We start from the raw sequence: 16666 nt of genomic DNA, 5'->3' as shown, positions 1-16666 counted from the left end.
TGTACATGGGCCTGCCCACCCTCACAGGGAAGAATTGCTTCCCAGTATCCCATCTAAACTCACTATTCTTCAGATTATAAAAGAATATTTGAATAGTTGTAATTGCAGGAAAGAACACAGTGTCGTGTGCTTTGCATCACTAACATGTATTCCCACTGAGAAATGACAGGCAGTGAAATGGTTCTGTTTTGAGTCCTGTGGGGTTTTTGTGCTGCCTTTTTAGCAGTAGCTCCCAGCCTGTGGCTCACAGCCATGGGGCTGCATGGGTTGCTTGTACAGCTTTGTGAAATGAAGCTCAGGAGAGCATTTCACTCCCTGTCTGTGGGTCCTGCCTCCTGAAGGGCTGCAGGCAGAAGAGGTTGAAAGCTGCAGTTGCTACCATTTTTAACCAGCTCTGCTTGACTTCTAGGCATCCCATTAAAGCCATTTAGAACAGCCACCACTCTGTGTGTCCCTGATCCCATCTTTAATGAGGAACATCATCATTCCCTGTCGGTTCCTGCTGATGTCCCAGTCCAGAGGCTCCTGGTCAGTGCATTTATGGCACCAGGAGCAGCAGGTGGAGGAATCCAGTTTGAAGTCTGGTGCAGGTACAGAACCAGGTCCTGTTCTTTGTAGATGGCACAGCAATACAGGTAGAGGTAGATCTGATCTTGAAAAATCTCCAGCTCTGGGATGGATATTCTGTAATACTATTTAGTAATAGCTAGAAAGAACAGTAAGCTCACCAATGTTTGGTGATAGTACCTGCACTTAAAGCCTGTGAACCTTTTTCTCCACCAAGAGTCCTAATTACTCCTTTTTACAACTTACTTAAAGTGTGTGTGTTCTTAGTTTGCTTTCTTCCATCTTTTAATCAGCATAGCAATCTAAAATTAGTGCTTGAATGCTTGACACGTCGAAATTTTACTTACTAGCATGCTGAAAGTATAATTTCATTGTGCTGGGTTTGCTTTTTTCCCTCATACAGGTCACGAGTACAAGAGAAATAATAGAAAGTGTTTTGTAAGTTCAAAATGCTTCTTTGGCTACTGAAGCCAATTGTTAGTAATAATGGAGAATGGAAGCCATGAAGACAAATGGCTTTAGAAAATTATAATAACCTGTTCATTCTGAAGTAAACAAGTCAGACTTTTTAACATTTGTAAAGTGGTATGAGGATTACTATGGGCTGTTTGTAAGATACAGTGCCAGATTATTTTTATTTTTAAGATGAAGCTGAAGCCAAGTAACGCACTAAGAAAAGGTTTAGAGTATTTTTTAATACTTACAAACTGGTTCTACAAATCTGTTCTGCAAGAGAGGTATTTTTATTTATTAACTGGAAGTGAGAGTAGAGAATATTTGGTACCAGATCCTTCTCTTGTTTTCCTCTGGGATCCCAATTTTTAGTGTACTTCTGCTAATTGACTCGTTAGGACTAGTGTAAATATATATTTGTAGCATTATCTGCTTTAGCACTTAGTGATTCTTTCTTTCAGTGGAAATATGTTTGCTTGAGTTCTCCCTTAGCTGGGGAGATTATTCAGATATTAGATTCAAAGCTGGTTAGGCTTTGGAGACACTCAAAGCTGACTTCTGTGCAGTTGTGAGAGAAATGTGGGTGCTGTTCTTTTGTGTCTCTCCAGGTATTACTACCCAAATGTCAGGGACCAGCTGGTGGCCAGAGGGGCCTTGCCTTTGTCACGGCTCTGTGCCATGGTGACTCTGCAGCATCGTGAAGAAATGGGGGTACAGACCTTTAATCTCCCCTTGGTTCCCCGCGCTGGCTGCTCGGGGGAGTTCCATCCGCACCCTGCAGGTGAGGGGCTCCTGGGCTTGGGCTAAAGCCAGGCTCAGTGGAGACCCCTGAGCAGGACAGCAGTGCCTGCTGCTGTGCTAGCAAGGATGAAGGAAACGCCCTCAAACTGTGCCAGGGAGGTTTAGGCTGGATATGAGGGAAGATTTCTCCCCGCAAAGGTCCAGTCCTGGCACAGCTGCTCAGGCTGTGGTGGAGTCCCCATCACTGGCAGGATTTTACAGCTGTGTGGACGTGGCACTTGGGCACATGGGAGAGTGGTGGCCTTGGCAGTGCTGGAGGAATGGTTGGGCTTTTTTTTTTGTGGTCCTTTCCTGTAAAATTCTGTCAAGTTCTATAAAAATGCCTCCAGGACAAATGAAAATATGGATTTTATCCATATCAGTGTTGGCAGCTGAAACCAACCAGGAGTGGTTTTCTTCCCAGCTTTCACTAACACCATAGTGAGGAAAAAATCAGTGATTAGATGGGAGAAACCCTCAAACTCTCAATATTGTTTGTGTTGGATGTACCTGCACTAAGAGCTGACCATTTCTTCCCTTCTTTTCCTCTGATTAATCCAGGTCTGCTGGATGTGAGTGTGAGGTACCACCGGTCAGTGAAACCAGCAGCTGGAATAACTGCTGAAGCTGTGTCACTTTCTGTACAAATACACAGGGCAGCTGGTTTGCAAGCAGCAGCCAGGTAAAGCCTAATTCAAAAAGGACCATTTTTCACTTTGAACAGCTTTATCTGGAGGCAGCAGGCTGAGCCATGACAGTAGAACAAATTCTTATTGGCCAATTTTCCAACTGCAGAGACCAACATTTAAATGGGTTCTGCTCCAAAGACTAAATAACTTTATAAAGACCATCAGCAGCTATTCTGCTCCCTGAAGCTGCAGTAAAGGGAGGTAGCATTTTGTTCTGCAGAAGAATGCAGGTTGGAAGGGCATGTTTTCTTATGTTTCCACATTTTTCTACCCCAATGACTGATATAAAAATTGGCTGATGTAATATGGTCCCTGTTGGGGCATTGGATCCTGGTGTTGCTGGTGCTATTTAAAAGCTAGCTGAGGTTGTTTTCTTGCTATTCACTGTGAAAACCTCAATAAACTAACTAGGAAATGAAGCATGTTCCTTTCCACCTGAAGGCTTCTGCTCCAAAGGCGTCGTATCAGCTGGACCAGTTCCAGAATATTTGATTTTCAAGAGTTAGGAGAGGGCTAGAATAGAGGGAGTCCTTTCCACAAGGGAAGGATGGCTCCTATCATTCCAGAGCCATGGTCATTTCTCAGTATTGCTGTAAGCCCCTGGTCCATCTCAATTCAAGCAGACCCTGAAAGGTGAGGATCATTTTCATATGGTGCTTGGAGAAGTCAAGGGAATGGAATGATCTCAGGCCTCTCATCCTTCAGGTGCATGACCTGAGTAATGCCTGGGTCTGGTTTACTTGTAAATTATCCCATTTGCTAATTTCACCTGCTTTTGCTCGTCAGTACCAGTCTGTAAAAATAATTGGCTTGGCCTTTGGCTTCTTTCTGGAGCCTTTCTCTGGGAAGTTATTCTGCAAAGTAGTGTATCCATAAAGATGCTGAGTACTTTCTCAACCACAGATAAGAGCACAGCCACCAGTGATGGACTCGTGAGTCCCTCTCACCATTGCCTATCTGTTCCTAGTGTGTTCAGATGGAAAGCAAAGATGGGAACGCTGTGCAGCCAGAGCCCCATGTACATTTTGGCTGAGAACTCTGTTAGTCCATCATTTCACTTTTCTCTGAAGCATGTTTTCCCTCCATTCCTGTGCACTAAACACCTTCTCTCCCTTATTTTGTCTCCCTGTGTGTCGCAGGGCCGTGGCACAGCATTCCCATGCACTAACACATTCTGTCCCCTGTTTTCTCTCCCTGTTTTGTGTGTCACGGGGCCGTGGCACAGCAGCAGCCCATGCACTAACACATTCTCTCCCGTTTTCTCTCCCTGTTTTGTGTGTCACAGGGCCGTGGCACAGCAGCAGCCCGTTGTGCAGCCCTGGGCAGGGGCAGGGGTCTGTGCCTTCGTGCGCGTGCTGCCGTCCTTCCTGCCCCGCGCGCGGGCGCGCCGCACGCCGGCCGTGCCCCGCTCCTTCTGCCCCCAGTTCCAGCACCACCTCCAGTTCCTCTGCCAGCTCGTCACGCACAGCAGCACTGGGCAGGCCTCTTCTCTGGGGGAGATCCTGCACTCTGGCAGCATTTGCTTCTCCATCTACCATCAGAGCACCGAGTCAGGTAAGGACTGCAAGCGCGGTTGGAGGGATTGAATAGGGGCGTGGAAGTCCCCGTAATTTTAGTATAGAAAAAAAATACTCATAAAATAATGGAATGGTTTGGGTTGGGACTTGCAAAAACCCCCTCTAACGAGCAGGACCCTGTGCAGGGAACTCTGCAGTTGCTAACAGATGCAATTATCTAAATTGTCTTTGGCGGAGACTATTCCCCTTGTGCAAAGAGTTTTTGAGACTCCCAGTGATCAAGATCACCTCTTACCAGCTGTTCTCCAGTCAGTCACTCCTAAACCTTGTCTACCAGTTCTGTGAATTTATAAATCATTTCTTTTCCAGCCACTGACGAATTGGCTGATGGAACATCTAGAGATTATCTTCTTGGGACAGTCAGGATTCCAACCAGAGACCTGCTGACAAGAAGATCAGGTAACACGGCAGTGCTAAACTGCTGACATTCTGTATAAATGCCATTTTAATTCCTTAAAATTATGTTCATTCCTGTTTTGGCTGGTTGTTTTGTTTTTGAGGGGGTTTTCTGGGTTGTTTTTTGGACCAAAGTTCTTCAAGATGTTTCCCACACCTTCAGTAAAAATTCTGTATTTGGAAAATTACAGAAAGGTTGTTGTTTGAAAATCTGTTTTTTAGGGTGTAGGATGTTTAATGGCTGAATGAATACTCTGGGGCTACTGTGAAAAAAATTTAACTCCATGCCAGCTAAAACCAGCACCTAAAATCCTTAGGATTTTATTTGCTGCTGCTTGTTTTCTGGAGAGAAAGTCCAAAAAGGATGTCAAGTCCATGAGTTGTAGTGTTTAGTGCAGGACCAGTGACTGCTTATCAGATGTCCAAGCTGGGAACAAAAATCGTAGATAATTAGAAAGGAGTAAGACTAACTTTTTTTTTTTTTCCTGTTTCTTAAACAATGTGTGAAGTGTCTCAGTGGTCCTTTTGGGTCCCTTCCACTTCAGAATATTCTGTGAAAAAAAGATTCACATATCTGTCCATTAATGATCTCTATCTAGCATTCACTTTGGGATTCTTATACCTTATAATAATGATGTTTTTATTTTTGCCTTGGTTATTTCTGCTTTACTTTCATTAAAGTTCCCATTTTCTCCGGCTGAAATTTTAGGGTTGTTTTTAATGGAAAAGGAGTAGGGAGGAGACAAGAATACACAATTGCACAATTGTCTGTCTCGGGCTAGGCGTGATGAGATGCTCCCTCCCAAAGGTGTTTGGGGCTGGTACCCAGTGACACTCCCCGGAGCCGCGCCGCGCTGCCCGGGCCCCACGCCGGCCGTCGCGGGAGGGCTGGAGCTCTCGGTGTCCTTTGCCCGTCCGGGGGACAGGGAGCGCGTTCTGGAGGCTGCCAGGCTGCTGGGCTGGAGCGGCGAGGAGCCGGGCGGCGAGGAGGAGGGCGCGGCGTGGGCGCGGGGCGCGGCGGCCGTGGCCGTGTGCGCGCCCCGGCTGTGGCTGCCGCTGCGCTGCGTGCCGCGGGCGCGGCGCGGCGCTCGCTGCCACCTGCGCTACCGGCTGCGCGGCCGGCCCGCCGCCCGCACCGCGCCGCAGCCGCCCAGGCTGAGCCGCGGCGCGCACAGCCTCGCCCTGAGCTTCAGCTCTCCCTGCAGCGTGGCGCTCTGCGCCGGCCAGGGGCTGCTGTGCTTCCTCAGGGAGGAGAGGCTGGAGATCCAGGTGTGGTGGGCGTGCGGCAGGGAAGGCGAGGGCGAGGTGGATGCGGATCGACTGATTGGATCTGCCTACGTCGAGCTGGCGGCGTTGGCAGAGAGATCCCCGGGACCTCCGAGTGTGAGTGGTGAGTTCCTGAAGCACAGGGTCACGTTGCGTTCCTCCTTATTGGCAATTCCCTGGGGTTCCTTCTCTAGTCGCTTTGAGCAAAGTGTTCACAGCTTTGTTCTGTCCTGCACACAATCCCAGGCTGGCTGGGGCTGGAATGGATCTCTGGAGATCACCCAGTCCCACACCCTGCCCAGGCAGGGTCACCTGGGGCAGCTGACGCGGGAATTTGGGATTTTGGGATGTCCCCAGATGTGGAGACTCCAAGCCCTCCCTGAGCAGCTGTTCCAGGGTTCTGCCCCTCCATGGAAAGAAGCTCTTCCTCACACCGAGGTGGAGCTCGTGTTTTAGTTTATGGCTTCTGTGGTATGCATGGTACTCATCAGCCACCAGAACTGTGGACTGGTTGGCTCTCCTACATACACTCAGGAACAGAAGAAAGAGCAAGAGTTAAATTTTTATTTGGGGTAAATGTTGTATTCTCCATATACGTGTATAAAATTATGCAGTCGCTGTTGCCAGGGCTGTCAGGAAGTTAATGTGCTTTAATCCGAGCTACTGGGGGAAAATGAAGGAGTACCCAGTTTGGGGAGTTGTTTGTGGCTTTTTATGTTTCCAAGCTTGTTCTTCTGGGTGATAACTCACATGGAAATTAGACTGAAAACAAAATGCCTCTGGGCTCGTGTGAGATCTCTGCAGTTATGAACTGTCCCAGCTGTGTTCCAAGCTCCTGGTTCTCCCTTGGCTCAGTGTTTGTGGATTCCCCTGCAGGTGTCTATCCGCTGTTCAGATGCGACGCTGCAGACCTGGCAGGAGCCGCCGTGCGTGTTCACGTCAGCCTTGCCCCCACTGCAGCTGCTGTGCCCAGAGCCCCCTGTGCTGAGGAGTGCAGCAGCGAGGAGGAAGGCCCAGGGGAAGCCCCTGCTCTGGGCCAGCAGGTCTCTGACAAGCAGCAGGTGGAGGCTGGCAGCTCAGGGGTCACCAGCGCCCAGCCACAGGAAGAAGACGCGATGTTTCTGGAGAACACAGTTGCTGTCAACATCCTTGTGGAAAGAGCAATGCATCTGAGTTTAAAAGGTGACATCACACACAGGCCCACACACCCTTTCTTTCCTTTCTTCTCTTTCTTTCTTTGTTGTCCTCTGAGATCTGTTCCCACTCCAGCCAAGTGAATGGCAGGGATGGATTTTGAGCTTCGCTTCGTGGTGTTGCAGCCCCTTTCACTCTGTAAGTACAGGGAAAGCAAGAGGCTGAGCTGTTCAGCCTATCTTAATGAATTAACTTCAAAATATAAGTAACTTTGTGTTACCTGTTAGAGATGACAGCTGAAATCTAAAACTAAGCATTATCTGAATAGCTGAACTCCAGGTTAAGCATTGACTGAATAACCAAGCCCAAGACACCCCTATCTTAAAGACTCCTGCAGATTAGCATGTAATAGATTTGTAAATGGCTCACTGTACTCATCTAAGATAACTCAGCTAAGAGTCAAGTTCAAGCCATGATTTTAGGGTATGTAATTGTAAGAGATTCTGAGCCCTGGAGAAGGACTTTTATAATGATTCTAGAATCTTCTATGTTTCATAGTCTTTGAAAAACTGATGCAACTTTGTTTATTATTGCAAAGTTTTTGATGATACAAAGGAGGTTTCTTTTGAGTATTGCAGAAATATTTAAATATTTCTGTCTTCAACCCCTAAATTTAGGAGATTTTTAGAAGTAACTAACTGAGAGGCAGCTGATCCACTGAAGCAAATACAAGGTGGTTTCAAGAAGAAATTTTGTTCTTCATAACTGCCAGGCAGGTGATCCAGCATGGAAAGTAGCTCAGGCACTGGAATAGGGTCCTTGAGACATGGGTTTTATTCCTAGCTTTACTTCTGACTTCTTAGATGATCTTGGGCAAATGGTTTTTCTGTTTCTCCCTTGAATATTCCAGTTTCTGCACTTTAAAAGGTTTGTGTAATATTTGCTTCCATTGCAAATGTAACGTGCTGTCAGCTCCACCAGTGAAAAAGGAGTGTTTTCTAGATGGTGCATTTCTTTGCTTATTGTGTGGTTTCAATTGCTGAACTGCCTTTAGATGTTGTTGTTATTAGTTTAGAAATCTGTATTTGGTTCTGTATCGTTTCAGGAAGCCCCTTGACAGAACGGGAAGTGGCAGCCCCCAGTAGCTGTGTGTCATTTGCTGTTGCTGGTGCAGATGCTCCAGTAACCACTCCAGTGGTAGAAAATACAGACTCACCAGTCTGGGACTTCCAGCAGCAGGCAAGGTGAGATATGGGGGTTCACACAGACCCTGCCCTGGTCTGACAGCCAGGCCAGCTGTGAAAAGGATGTTTTGTTTGGAGGTTTTTACCTCAGACCTGCATATCTGAGCTTAAATTAAAACAGATGGATTGACTGCTTCAAGGATCAAGCAGAACCTCAGCAGATCAAGTCATATGTGGCAGTATTCAGGAATTAACCTGTGTGATCCAATCTTGTGTCTCCTCCAGTGTTTCTAATATCTGAATCCCTTCAAACAACTTAAAAACTGTTCAACGTTTTGCACTTTCATTTTTCCTTTTTCATTTCTTTTCTTTTTTAAATATCCAGGAATGAACTTCAAACATTACAGCTTTGAACCACAACCCTAGTCCTTTGCTGTCACCGTGTTAATGGGTCATGAAATTAACTGTGTGTCTGTTCCTTCATGGCTTTTTGTCCTGTCTTTTAAATGTGCAGCAAGAGTGAGGAGAGGGAAGTACTTCTTGAATAAGGAGAATCCCAAACTATGTAGAGATGTGTTATGCTTTGAGGCTCAGTAATTTTGGGGTTCGTTTTGTTCCTGCCCCCATCAATACAGAAAGACACTGATTTCTCTGGGTAGATAAAATGGCATGGAAACTTGAGAAGCATTTTACTGCTTTTTCTTGCTTTGCATAAAATACTTTGGTTTTTGTTCTTGACAGATTATCCAAAGAGCTTCTCCTGGATCCGCAGCAAACCTTGGTCTTCAAAGTGTGGCATAAAGCAGGTAAAGTTTGTAGTGCACTACTAAGAGGAGTGTGTTTCCTGCTTCCCCTTCCTTAGGTTGCTTGTATTTCAGGCAAGGAAAATGCATTCTGTTAAGTGAGTTGGAGAGTAGAATCGTAATGCCATCTTTTGCCTTGTGCTAGAAGAATGCTAGAGATGAATACCTGTTAATTTCCTGGTCTCTGGCATCCTCCTTTTTCCCGTTCATCATCTTGCAGGGCTTGGTTCATCCATATTCTCTCTGGTTTTATTTTGACAGTGCTTTAGAGGTTGGGTTTTCCTGCTGAAGGCAATTCCACACTGCTTCCTTCACGTGCTCTTTGCTGCTGCTGCAGCTGGTTGAAGTGTGGCCAGCCAGTTGTAACCAAATACTTTTATTTCCTTCTTTTTACATATTGAGGTTCAGCCGTCTGGTTTTTGCCTCCAAAGTAACCCTCCTGTGTATGCAGGGTGGGGTGTGCCGGGCCAGCTCCCAGGGGGTGTTTCTCCCCGCTGAACACAGCGGGGTCACTGTGCCTGTGCTGTGTCCTCCTCCCCAGAGTCGGAGCGCGTGATAGGATTTGCGTCCGTGGACCTTTGTGCGCTGCTGTCGGGCTTCCCGCTGGTGTGTGGCTGGTACAACATCAGCGACCTGGGCGGGCGCTGCCGGGGGCAGCTGAAGGTGGCCGTGTCCCCTCTGCAGAGCGTCGCCCACCTGCGCGGGCAGCGCCGCTCCTGGGTACGTGCTGCCCCTCCCGCCCTCGGGCTCACCTGGAAATGCACCAAAACCGGGCATGCCATGGGCACTCTGCTGCCCCTCCCGCCCTCGGGCTCACCTGGAAATGGGCACTGGAAACGCACCAAAACCGGGCATGCCATGGGCACTCTGCTCCAGCTCCATGGTAGCTGCTGGCAGTGCCAGTTACACCCTCAATAGCCCCATTGGCTTCACTCTGCTGTTGCTTCAGGGGTGTTCAGGAATTTTAGGAGAATACTCGATGCCTTTGGGTGTCTGGGAGCATGGCAATATCTGCTGCTTTGGGTGACAGCTGGTGCTCAAAAACATACAGTAGATTCCACTTTTAGTTAGTTAGGAAACATCTAATTCAGCAGGAATCTGTTTTCCTGGGATATTTGCCATTTCTTCTGGCTTTTTCTTTATTCTCCCAGGTATGCAGGGGTGTGGTATAGATATATAACGCAGCCCTTATCCTACTCTCCATCACTTTACCCTTTGGTATGGAGGGAGTTAACAAAAGTGTCTGAAATGAAAGTGTTGTGAAATACTGCTTTGGCTCAGTGCTGGGAAATCATTTGAATATTTAAAGCTATTTAGAAAGTCTGAGGTTTTGTTAGATCATCAGGATAATACCTTAATTTCTCTTATTTTCCTGCTGTGAAAGACTCATGTACAGCATTCTTTTTCCTTTTCATTCTAGGTGCAAGTCAGCTTTCCAGCATGTCCTAGTGGTTCTGCAAGCTTGTCCAAGCAGATGTTGAATCCCTCGTCAAAGGAAGTCAGTGCTCCCGCTCTGGAGCTGTAAGTGCACAGGCTGACAACCTTCTTGATTATTTTCAGGTCTCAGAAAGACCTCTCTAAAGCAAATTGCCTCTGCTGGAAACGTGGTACACTCTGTCAAAGTGTGTCTGCTGTGTTTGGGTTTAAAAATAAGTGGGCATTCCCAGTGAAAGGGAGGAGCAGGAGGCAGCAATCCTTTTGGCACAACCCAGATGTTCTTTTCCTTGTCTTTGATGCTTCCTGACTTGTTTCATTTGCACCCTTGTAAGTTAGGATTTAAATGATGCCATTGTTAAAACAGGCAGGTTCTTTCTCCAGGCTCTGATTAAGAACAAGGGTTGTGTCTGCATTTGTTTTTTTCTCAGTAAGTGTAAATTAGGATAGAGTATTCCTGATAGATCTCTTCTATTCTGCCTTAACTGCTTTCCATGAGCAGTGAATGACAGCAGGTGAAATGCTGTAGTGTTGCATACTACAGGAATAAGACTGTCAGATACCCTGCAGTCTTCCTGCTTTCTGTCCCTTCAAACGAGTGAGCGTTGTAGTTCACAATTTGTTTGTTTAGAATACAGAGATGATCCTTTTCCCATGTGTCTTTGAAGTTCAGAGGGACTGTGGGCCACCACTCTGGGATTTGAACAACTGGCTTGGGACCTGCCAGCAGGTGTGGGAAGCTCCCTCCCGGCCTCACCATTAACTTGAGTTTGGTATAAATCTGAAGCACTGAATGACATTGCGGTGGACATCTGGAAGGACTAGTTTCACCCTCGGTGTCTCTCCAGTGGGTTTCAGGATGGGGGATGTTCTTGCAGCCTGGGTGTTGGCAGTAACCACAGGCTGTGTGTGGCAGGAGGAGCCCCCCTGGCGTGCGCAGGGCTCGGCAGGAGGAGCACGCGAGGAACGTGCGCCGGTTCCACGAGGGGCTGCAGCAGGCGGAGCAGAGCGCGGGGCTGGAGCCAGCGCCCGGGGCTGGGCTGCTCTGTGCCCTCAGGTGAGGCAAAGGGGCTGGGCTGTGCCCCCAGGTGAGGCAAAGGGGCTGGGCTGTGCCCCCAGGTGAGACAGCAGGGCTGCTCTGTGCCCCCAGGTGAGGCAAAGGGGCTGGGCTGTGCCCCCAGGTGAGGCACAAGGGGCTGGGCTGCTCTGTGCCCCCAGGTGAGACAGCAGGGTCTGCGCTGTGCCCCCAGGTGAGACACCAGGGCTGCTCTGTGCCCTCAGTTGAGGCAAAGGGGCTGGGCTGTGCCCCCAGGTGAGACAGCAGGGGCTGCTCTCTGCTCTCAGGTGAGACAGCAGGGGCTGCTCTCTGCTCTCAGGTGAGGCAGCCTGGGCAGGGCACGGCTCACAGGGACGGATCCTGAGGAGATGGAAGGGAAACTGCAGGAGCTGATGGGGAGGCTGGAAGGTGGGGCTGGGTGGGGGCTCCATGCAGGACTGTGATGCTGCAGCAGCGTGGGGAGCTGTGGAAGGGGAGTGTTTCCAGAGCTGGAGGGAATGCTTGGATGTATCCATCCTGCTCCTGCTGTCTCAGAACAGGTGCTGTGAGGCCAGTAGTGCCTTCAAGTGGCTTCCACAGGTACGAGGACAAGGCGTGAGCGTTCCTGGGGTGCACGGGCCACCCTTGCCCATCAGGATGCTTTCTTATTGCTAGAAGCACTGTGCTCTTGACTAGATTCTAGGTTTAAATGAGGTATAAATTTAGAAGAACAGTATCCATTATCTGTAAGAATATAGGAGTGGAAGATTTCCTGAGGTATTTCATCCCTTCCTGTGCTACCACAAATGATGTATCATAAAATCCCTAGATCTTAAGCACATAAAAATCCTCAAATTTTTATCAAGCTCAGCCATAAGTCAAGTAATATCCTTGGCTTTAACTTTTACTGGAAGGCCATCTCAAATCCAACTCCTTTGATTAAGTAAGTTTAGTACTAGCTCTTTTTTAGCTTCCAGCCTGTTTCATAGCCAAGTCAGGATTTGTTCTGGAGTGTTATCCTTTTGCTTTGAGCAGTTTCAACTCTTGCCTACTGATCTGCTTTTATTTGCATATTTACATGTTGTTGACTAAAATGATCCAACTTAAACCCAACTGCCACAGGCTTATTTTCCCCTTTTTCCACTGCTTGCAGGAAAAACTTGAGCGAGCTGGATGAGGTTCAAAGATACTTCAGTGAGAAGCTGACTAGGTCTTTCCCTGACTTCAGCACATCCAAACCAAGCCATGAGGAGTGGGAGAGGGACCATCAGGGCTTAATGGGCAGAGAAGTGGATCCCAAGGGTTGCCATCTTCTGGAAAAATCCAGTCAGTTGGTGTCTCAGGTCAGCAGCCTAATCAATGGTAAGTTGTTGTGAGGAGCAAAATGACAAGGAAATCAAATCCCTGCTGATGCTTTTAAAATAACTTACCAGAATGGAGAAGAAACTGGACCCCAGAATTACAGCTGCTGCCAGTTGGAAAGTGATTTCCTGCTTTTTCTGCCCATGGCTTCCTACAGGGTAGCAGTGTTTCCAGGAGACAGTTGAAGGGCACATCCCTACTATGCCAGAATTTGCCATTCTCCTGCCACCTTGATCTTCTCTTTTTCCCTCCTCTCTGTTCTCCAGGGTTTTGCTCTTTTTATTTCCTTTGTCATCCTTAACAGTTGTTTCTACTGCTCTTTTACATGCCTTCCTCTACAATCTGCTCCAGAATCCTTCTTTTCCAAATGTCCTCCACCATTCCCTTGGAGCAGGACTTGCCTCAAGATAGTTGGCCACTGTACCTAATACTGGTGATCTCAATTCTCAGAGGATGCAAGCAAGGAATAGGATCTGCTCAATGGGAAGCAGGAATAAGCGATTGGAGCTTTTTAAAGAATTTGTAAAATTTCTCAATAATTTCATCTCTTATGCTTCTGGTTTTTTCCCTAGCATTTCTGTTCTTCTGGCCTTGTCAGTGGAAAACAGAGCAGTGTTTGCAAAGCTGTGCATGTTTAGCTCCCAACCATCATTACATTGAGGACTCTCTGCCAAACCCCCAGATAAATCAGATTTCATCTGAATTGTTGCTCCGTGCATTTACTGATGCTGTTTTTTGTTAACCAGACTTGCAGACTATAACTAGAACCAGCAGAGAAGCTTCTGATGCCCATCTGGAGAGCGTGAGCAGGCAGGGAGCTGTGGATGAGCCCAGGTGGAATGAGGCAGGAGCCAGCCCTGGAGCTGGAGATGCTCCCAGTGTTTCCAGTGACACACAGCAGCCCTGCAGCACTGGGGCCTCTGTGTTTGACAGACACATGCTGCACCAGCTGCTGGGGCCCCTTGTCCCTGAAGATGAGCATCCAGGGGGTTGCAGCCGGGAGGATGAAGGTGCTGTTGCCATCCAGCCACACAGTGAGGAAGAATACGAAGAAGACATCATAGAACCACGAGCTCTTAATGAAATAACAACCATGACAGACAGGACGAGCCCCTGGTCCAGTGTGGTCTCTGAAACTGGGCAGGGGGCCCAGCAGCATCCCCTGGAGCCCAGGCCTGAGGAGCAGCACTCCACAGATGCAGGTTGTTCCCAGAGAGGGAGCAGCAGCACCTTGTCCAGCATCCTGCAAGGCAACAGGCAGAGCGTGCTCAGCGCCCTGAGCCCAGCCATGAGCCCCCAGGCAGGTGGGAACAGCCCCTGGGCAGCAGCAGGAGACTTCCAGACCTTCAGCAGCAGCAGGGGAGCAGCAGAGGAGGAGCTGCCTGCACCTGCTGGGCAGAGCCCCTGGAGCAGAGCACTGAGCACTGAACCCATCAGGAGAAGGGTCGAGGGTCCAGGCTCCCAGGAGCTGCTGCCATTCCCAGGAGACAGGGGTCTGACCAGTGGAAAAGCCACTGAGAGAGGGGAGGAGGAAAATGCTGAGGTTGTAGATGCAGATCATCAAAGCAAAGAAGGGAGTGGCTCTGATGAGAACTGTGTGCAGAGTGTGTCAGCCCAAGCTGGCTCAGAAAGAAACAGTGAGAGCTTCCCTGATGACAGCAGTGAAGACCCAGTGGAAGGCTCAGAACACTCCAGCAAACCAAAAATCCCTTTGTATCCTTTACTCTTTTCTTAAACACTGCTTGCATTTGATGACTCTTCTGCTTAGTTAGCATCTTCCTGGCCTCAGGACATAAATTTGCTATGTGAAGCTCTTCTCTGGGAAATGAATCCAGAACTGGTCTGGGAATGTGTTGGAGGACCCCATTACACTGTTTCACAGTGGTGGTGATTTCCTTAAAACTTTCAGCTGATAAATTTTGTAATTTGTGAAAGTCACTTCATTTTGGTTAGTTCTGACATGTCTTCTTGCATTTTCTCTCAGTGGGTTGTTTTGTTTTTTTTTTTCCCATGTGTTAGAACTCTTGTGTTTCTCCTGTATTAAAAGAAACATGCTTTATTTTGCTTTTAAAATACTTCTTAATGTTTCTTGCACAAATTACAAATCTTGGATTAAGTGTTGGAATTTTTGCAGGATGAAGTCCTCTATGAATTTGTGAGGTATTGTTTTAAAGCAAGTTGGTGTCCCATGCTCTGCGAGCCCAGGTGAGAAAACCAAGTGTTGAACAATGGAATAATGATTAAAACAAATGAAATTTACTATCTGGGACCTGTTAACAGGTGAGGTTTTTTCCATCTGGACCTCCATGCAGCATACTGTCAGAGGGTGTTCCTTAACAGCTCTGCTCAGATCTGATCCTGTTGTTGTTCCAAACTTCTTCCTTCCACCCCAGGAGATGGAAGCCTCCATGAGACTGCTCAGCACTTCTTCTCGTCCTTCCACATCTCCAGAAGTAAGTATGGGATGTCCTTTCCTTTATTATCCAACTTAGTCCACTCCTTAAAGCAGGAACAAAGCCTGTCCCTTCCTTTGCCTGCCAGCACTCAGCTTAGATGTGATGGGTTTCAAATTGTGTCAGGGGAATGCTCCCAACAGCCCCTCTCTCTGTGAGGATGGTTTTTAACATGCCTGTGTTGTCTGTCATCCCCATGCCTTTATATCAACCAGTTGTTCAGTATGCTCAGGAAATGCTGCTCCATCAGGGTCACTGGAAGTGGCAGGTTCTCACCCACACTTCTTTGTGCTAATTCTGAGGAGTTCTCATGGTAATTATGGCTTCAGTTTATCTCTTTTAGATCAGGATGAAATGAGGGAGTCTTGTAATGGTTCTGTGATAGTAGAATAACTGGAGTGATTGCTCCTCCTGCACCAAAGCTTTGGTTTGCTGAGGATTTGCTTTTTTTTGTGGTCATGAAGATTTATTCTCTGTGAGAGGTTTGTGGTTTGGTTGTTTCAACATCTACATGTGTATCTTATTTTCAGTTCATAAAGAGGGGTTATAAAAAAGAGAGTGACTTCTTACACAGGCAGATAGTGATGGGATGAGGGTACACAGTTGTAAACTGAAAGAGGGGAGGTTTAGTTTGGATATTGGGAAGAAATTCTTCCCTGTGAGGGTGGGTGGCCCTGGCACAGAGTTGCCAAGAGGAGCTGCCCCTGCTCCATCCCTGGAATGTTCCAGGCCAAGTGGGATGGGACTCGGAGCACCCTGGTCTAGTGGAAGGTGTCCCTGCCCATGGTAGGGGTTGAAATGAGATGAGCTTTAAGGTCCCTTCCCACCCAAACCATTCTGGAATTCCAGGATCCTTTTCCAGCCCCAGCTCTGCTGTGGTGCTGATGTGGATGGGGGTGTGCAGCAGCTGTTTGTTTACCACTCCCAGATAAGGTGATGCCTTTGTTCCTGTTCCTATGACCTACGAAACAATCACTATAAGAAACATTGATGTCACTGGGAGCAGCTTGCCTGGAGAATCAAAACAGACCCAGACAGGCTCTAGTAGCTCTGAAGTCATAGGCACCTGTGGTTTAATACTAATACCAGCTTTACTTGAATCCCCTCTGTGCAGCTCTGAGCTGAGTGGCTGGAACTACAGCCCTGCAAATTATTACTAATTAGGTAAAATGTTAGCAATGTGCTGTTTGGATATTTTGATCTTAAAGCACTTAATGTGAGGATTAGCTGGCAGTAATGCTTTGCTGCAGCACTTGCAGTGTGTGCTGAGACAGGATTCAGTTATGCCTTGTGCACCACATTCTCACTGTGCAGAGCCAGTTTTTCACTGCTACCAATACAGAGTTCAGAAAAAAAGTGCTTCCTCATAGTTTTGCTTTTAATTGGCCTTGGGGACATCAGTTTCTAAATCTGGACTTGGTTTGGTTCTGCACAGGTCAGCAAACATCAAGCAGGGCTGAAATCTGAGCTGTCCTCTGGACATCACCAGAGCCCTCACTCACTTGGCAGCTGGCAAACATCTCTCCTGGCCT

At 47.7% G+C, this 16666-nt stretch overlaps 1 protein-coding gene across 1 annotated transcript in view; it reads left to right on the top strand.

Annotated features, from left to right (window-relative positions):
• C2CD3 (C2 domain containing 3 centriole elongation regulator) overlaps positions 1–16666 on the top strand; it is a gene marked incomplete at its 3' end in the record, with an annotated part of 33792 nt that overhangs the window by 12921 nt on the left and 4205 nt on the right. The window contains exons 17-31 of the mRNA XM_079316202.1: positions 410–590; positions 1629–1801; positions 2362–2482; positions 3775–4043; positions 4376–4465; positions 5271–5852; positions 6605–6910; positions 7968–8106; positions 8788–8852; positions 9391–9569; positions 10270–10370; positions 11200–11340; positions 12473–12681; positions 13428–14394; positions 15032–15134. Coding sequence (XP_079172328.1) covers positions 410–590; positions 1629–1801; positions 2362–2482; positions 3775–4043; positions 4376–4465; positions 5271–5852; positions 6605–6910; positions 7968–8106; positions 8788–8852; positions 9391–9569; positions 10270–10370; positions 11200–11340; positions 12473–12681; positions 13428–14394; positions 15032–15134 — 3626 coding nt within the window. The remainder of the gene's footprint in view (positions 1–409; positions 591–1628; positions 1802–2361; positions 2483–3774; positions 4044–4375; positions 4466–5270; positions 5853–6604; positions 6911–7967; positions 8107–8787; positions 8853–9390; positions 9570–10269; positions 10371–11199; positions 11341–12472; positions 12682–13427; positions 14395–15031; positions 15135–16666) is intronic.

The sequence above is a fragment of the Erithacus rubecula genome (genome assembly GCF_903797595.1).
Source record: "Erithacus rubecula genome assembly, chromosome: 1".
NCBI lineage: Eukaryota > Metazoa > Chordata > Aves > Passeriformes > Muscicapidae > Erithacus > Erithacus rubecula.
Note: the sequence above shows the minus strand (reverse complement) of the source record. Positions and strands in the feature narration are given on the sequence as shown.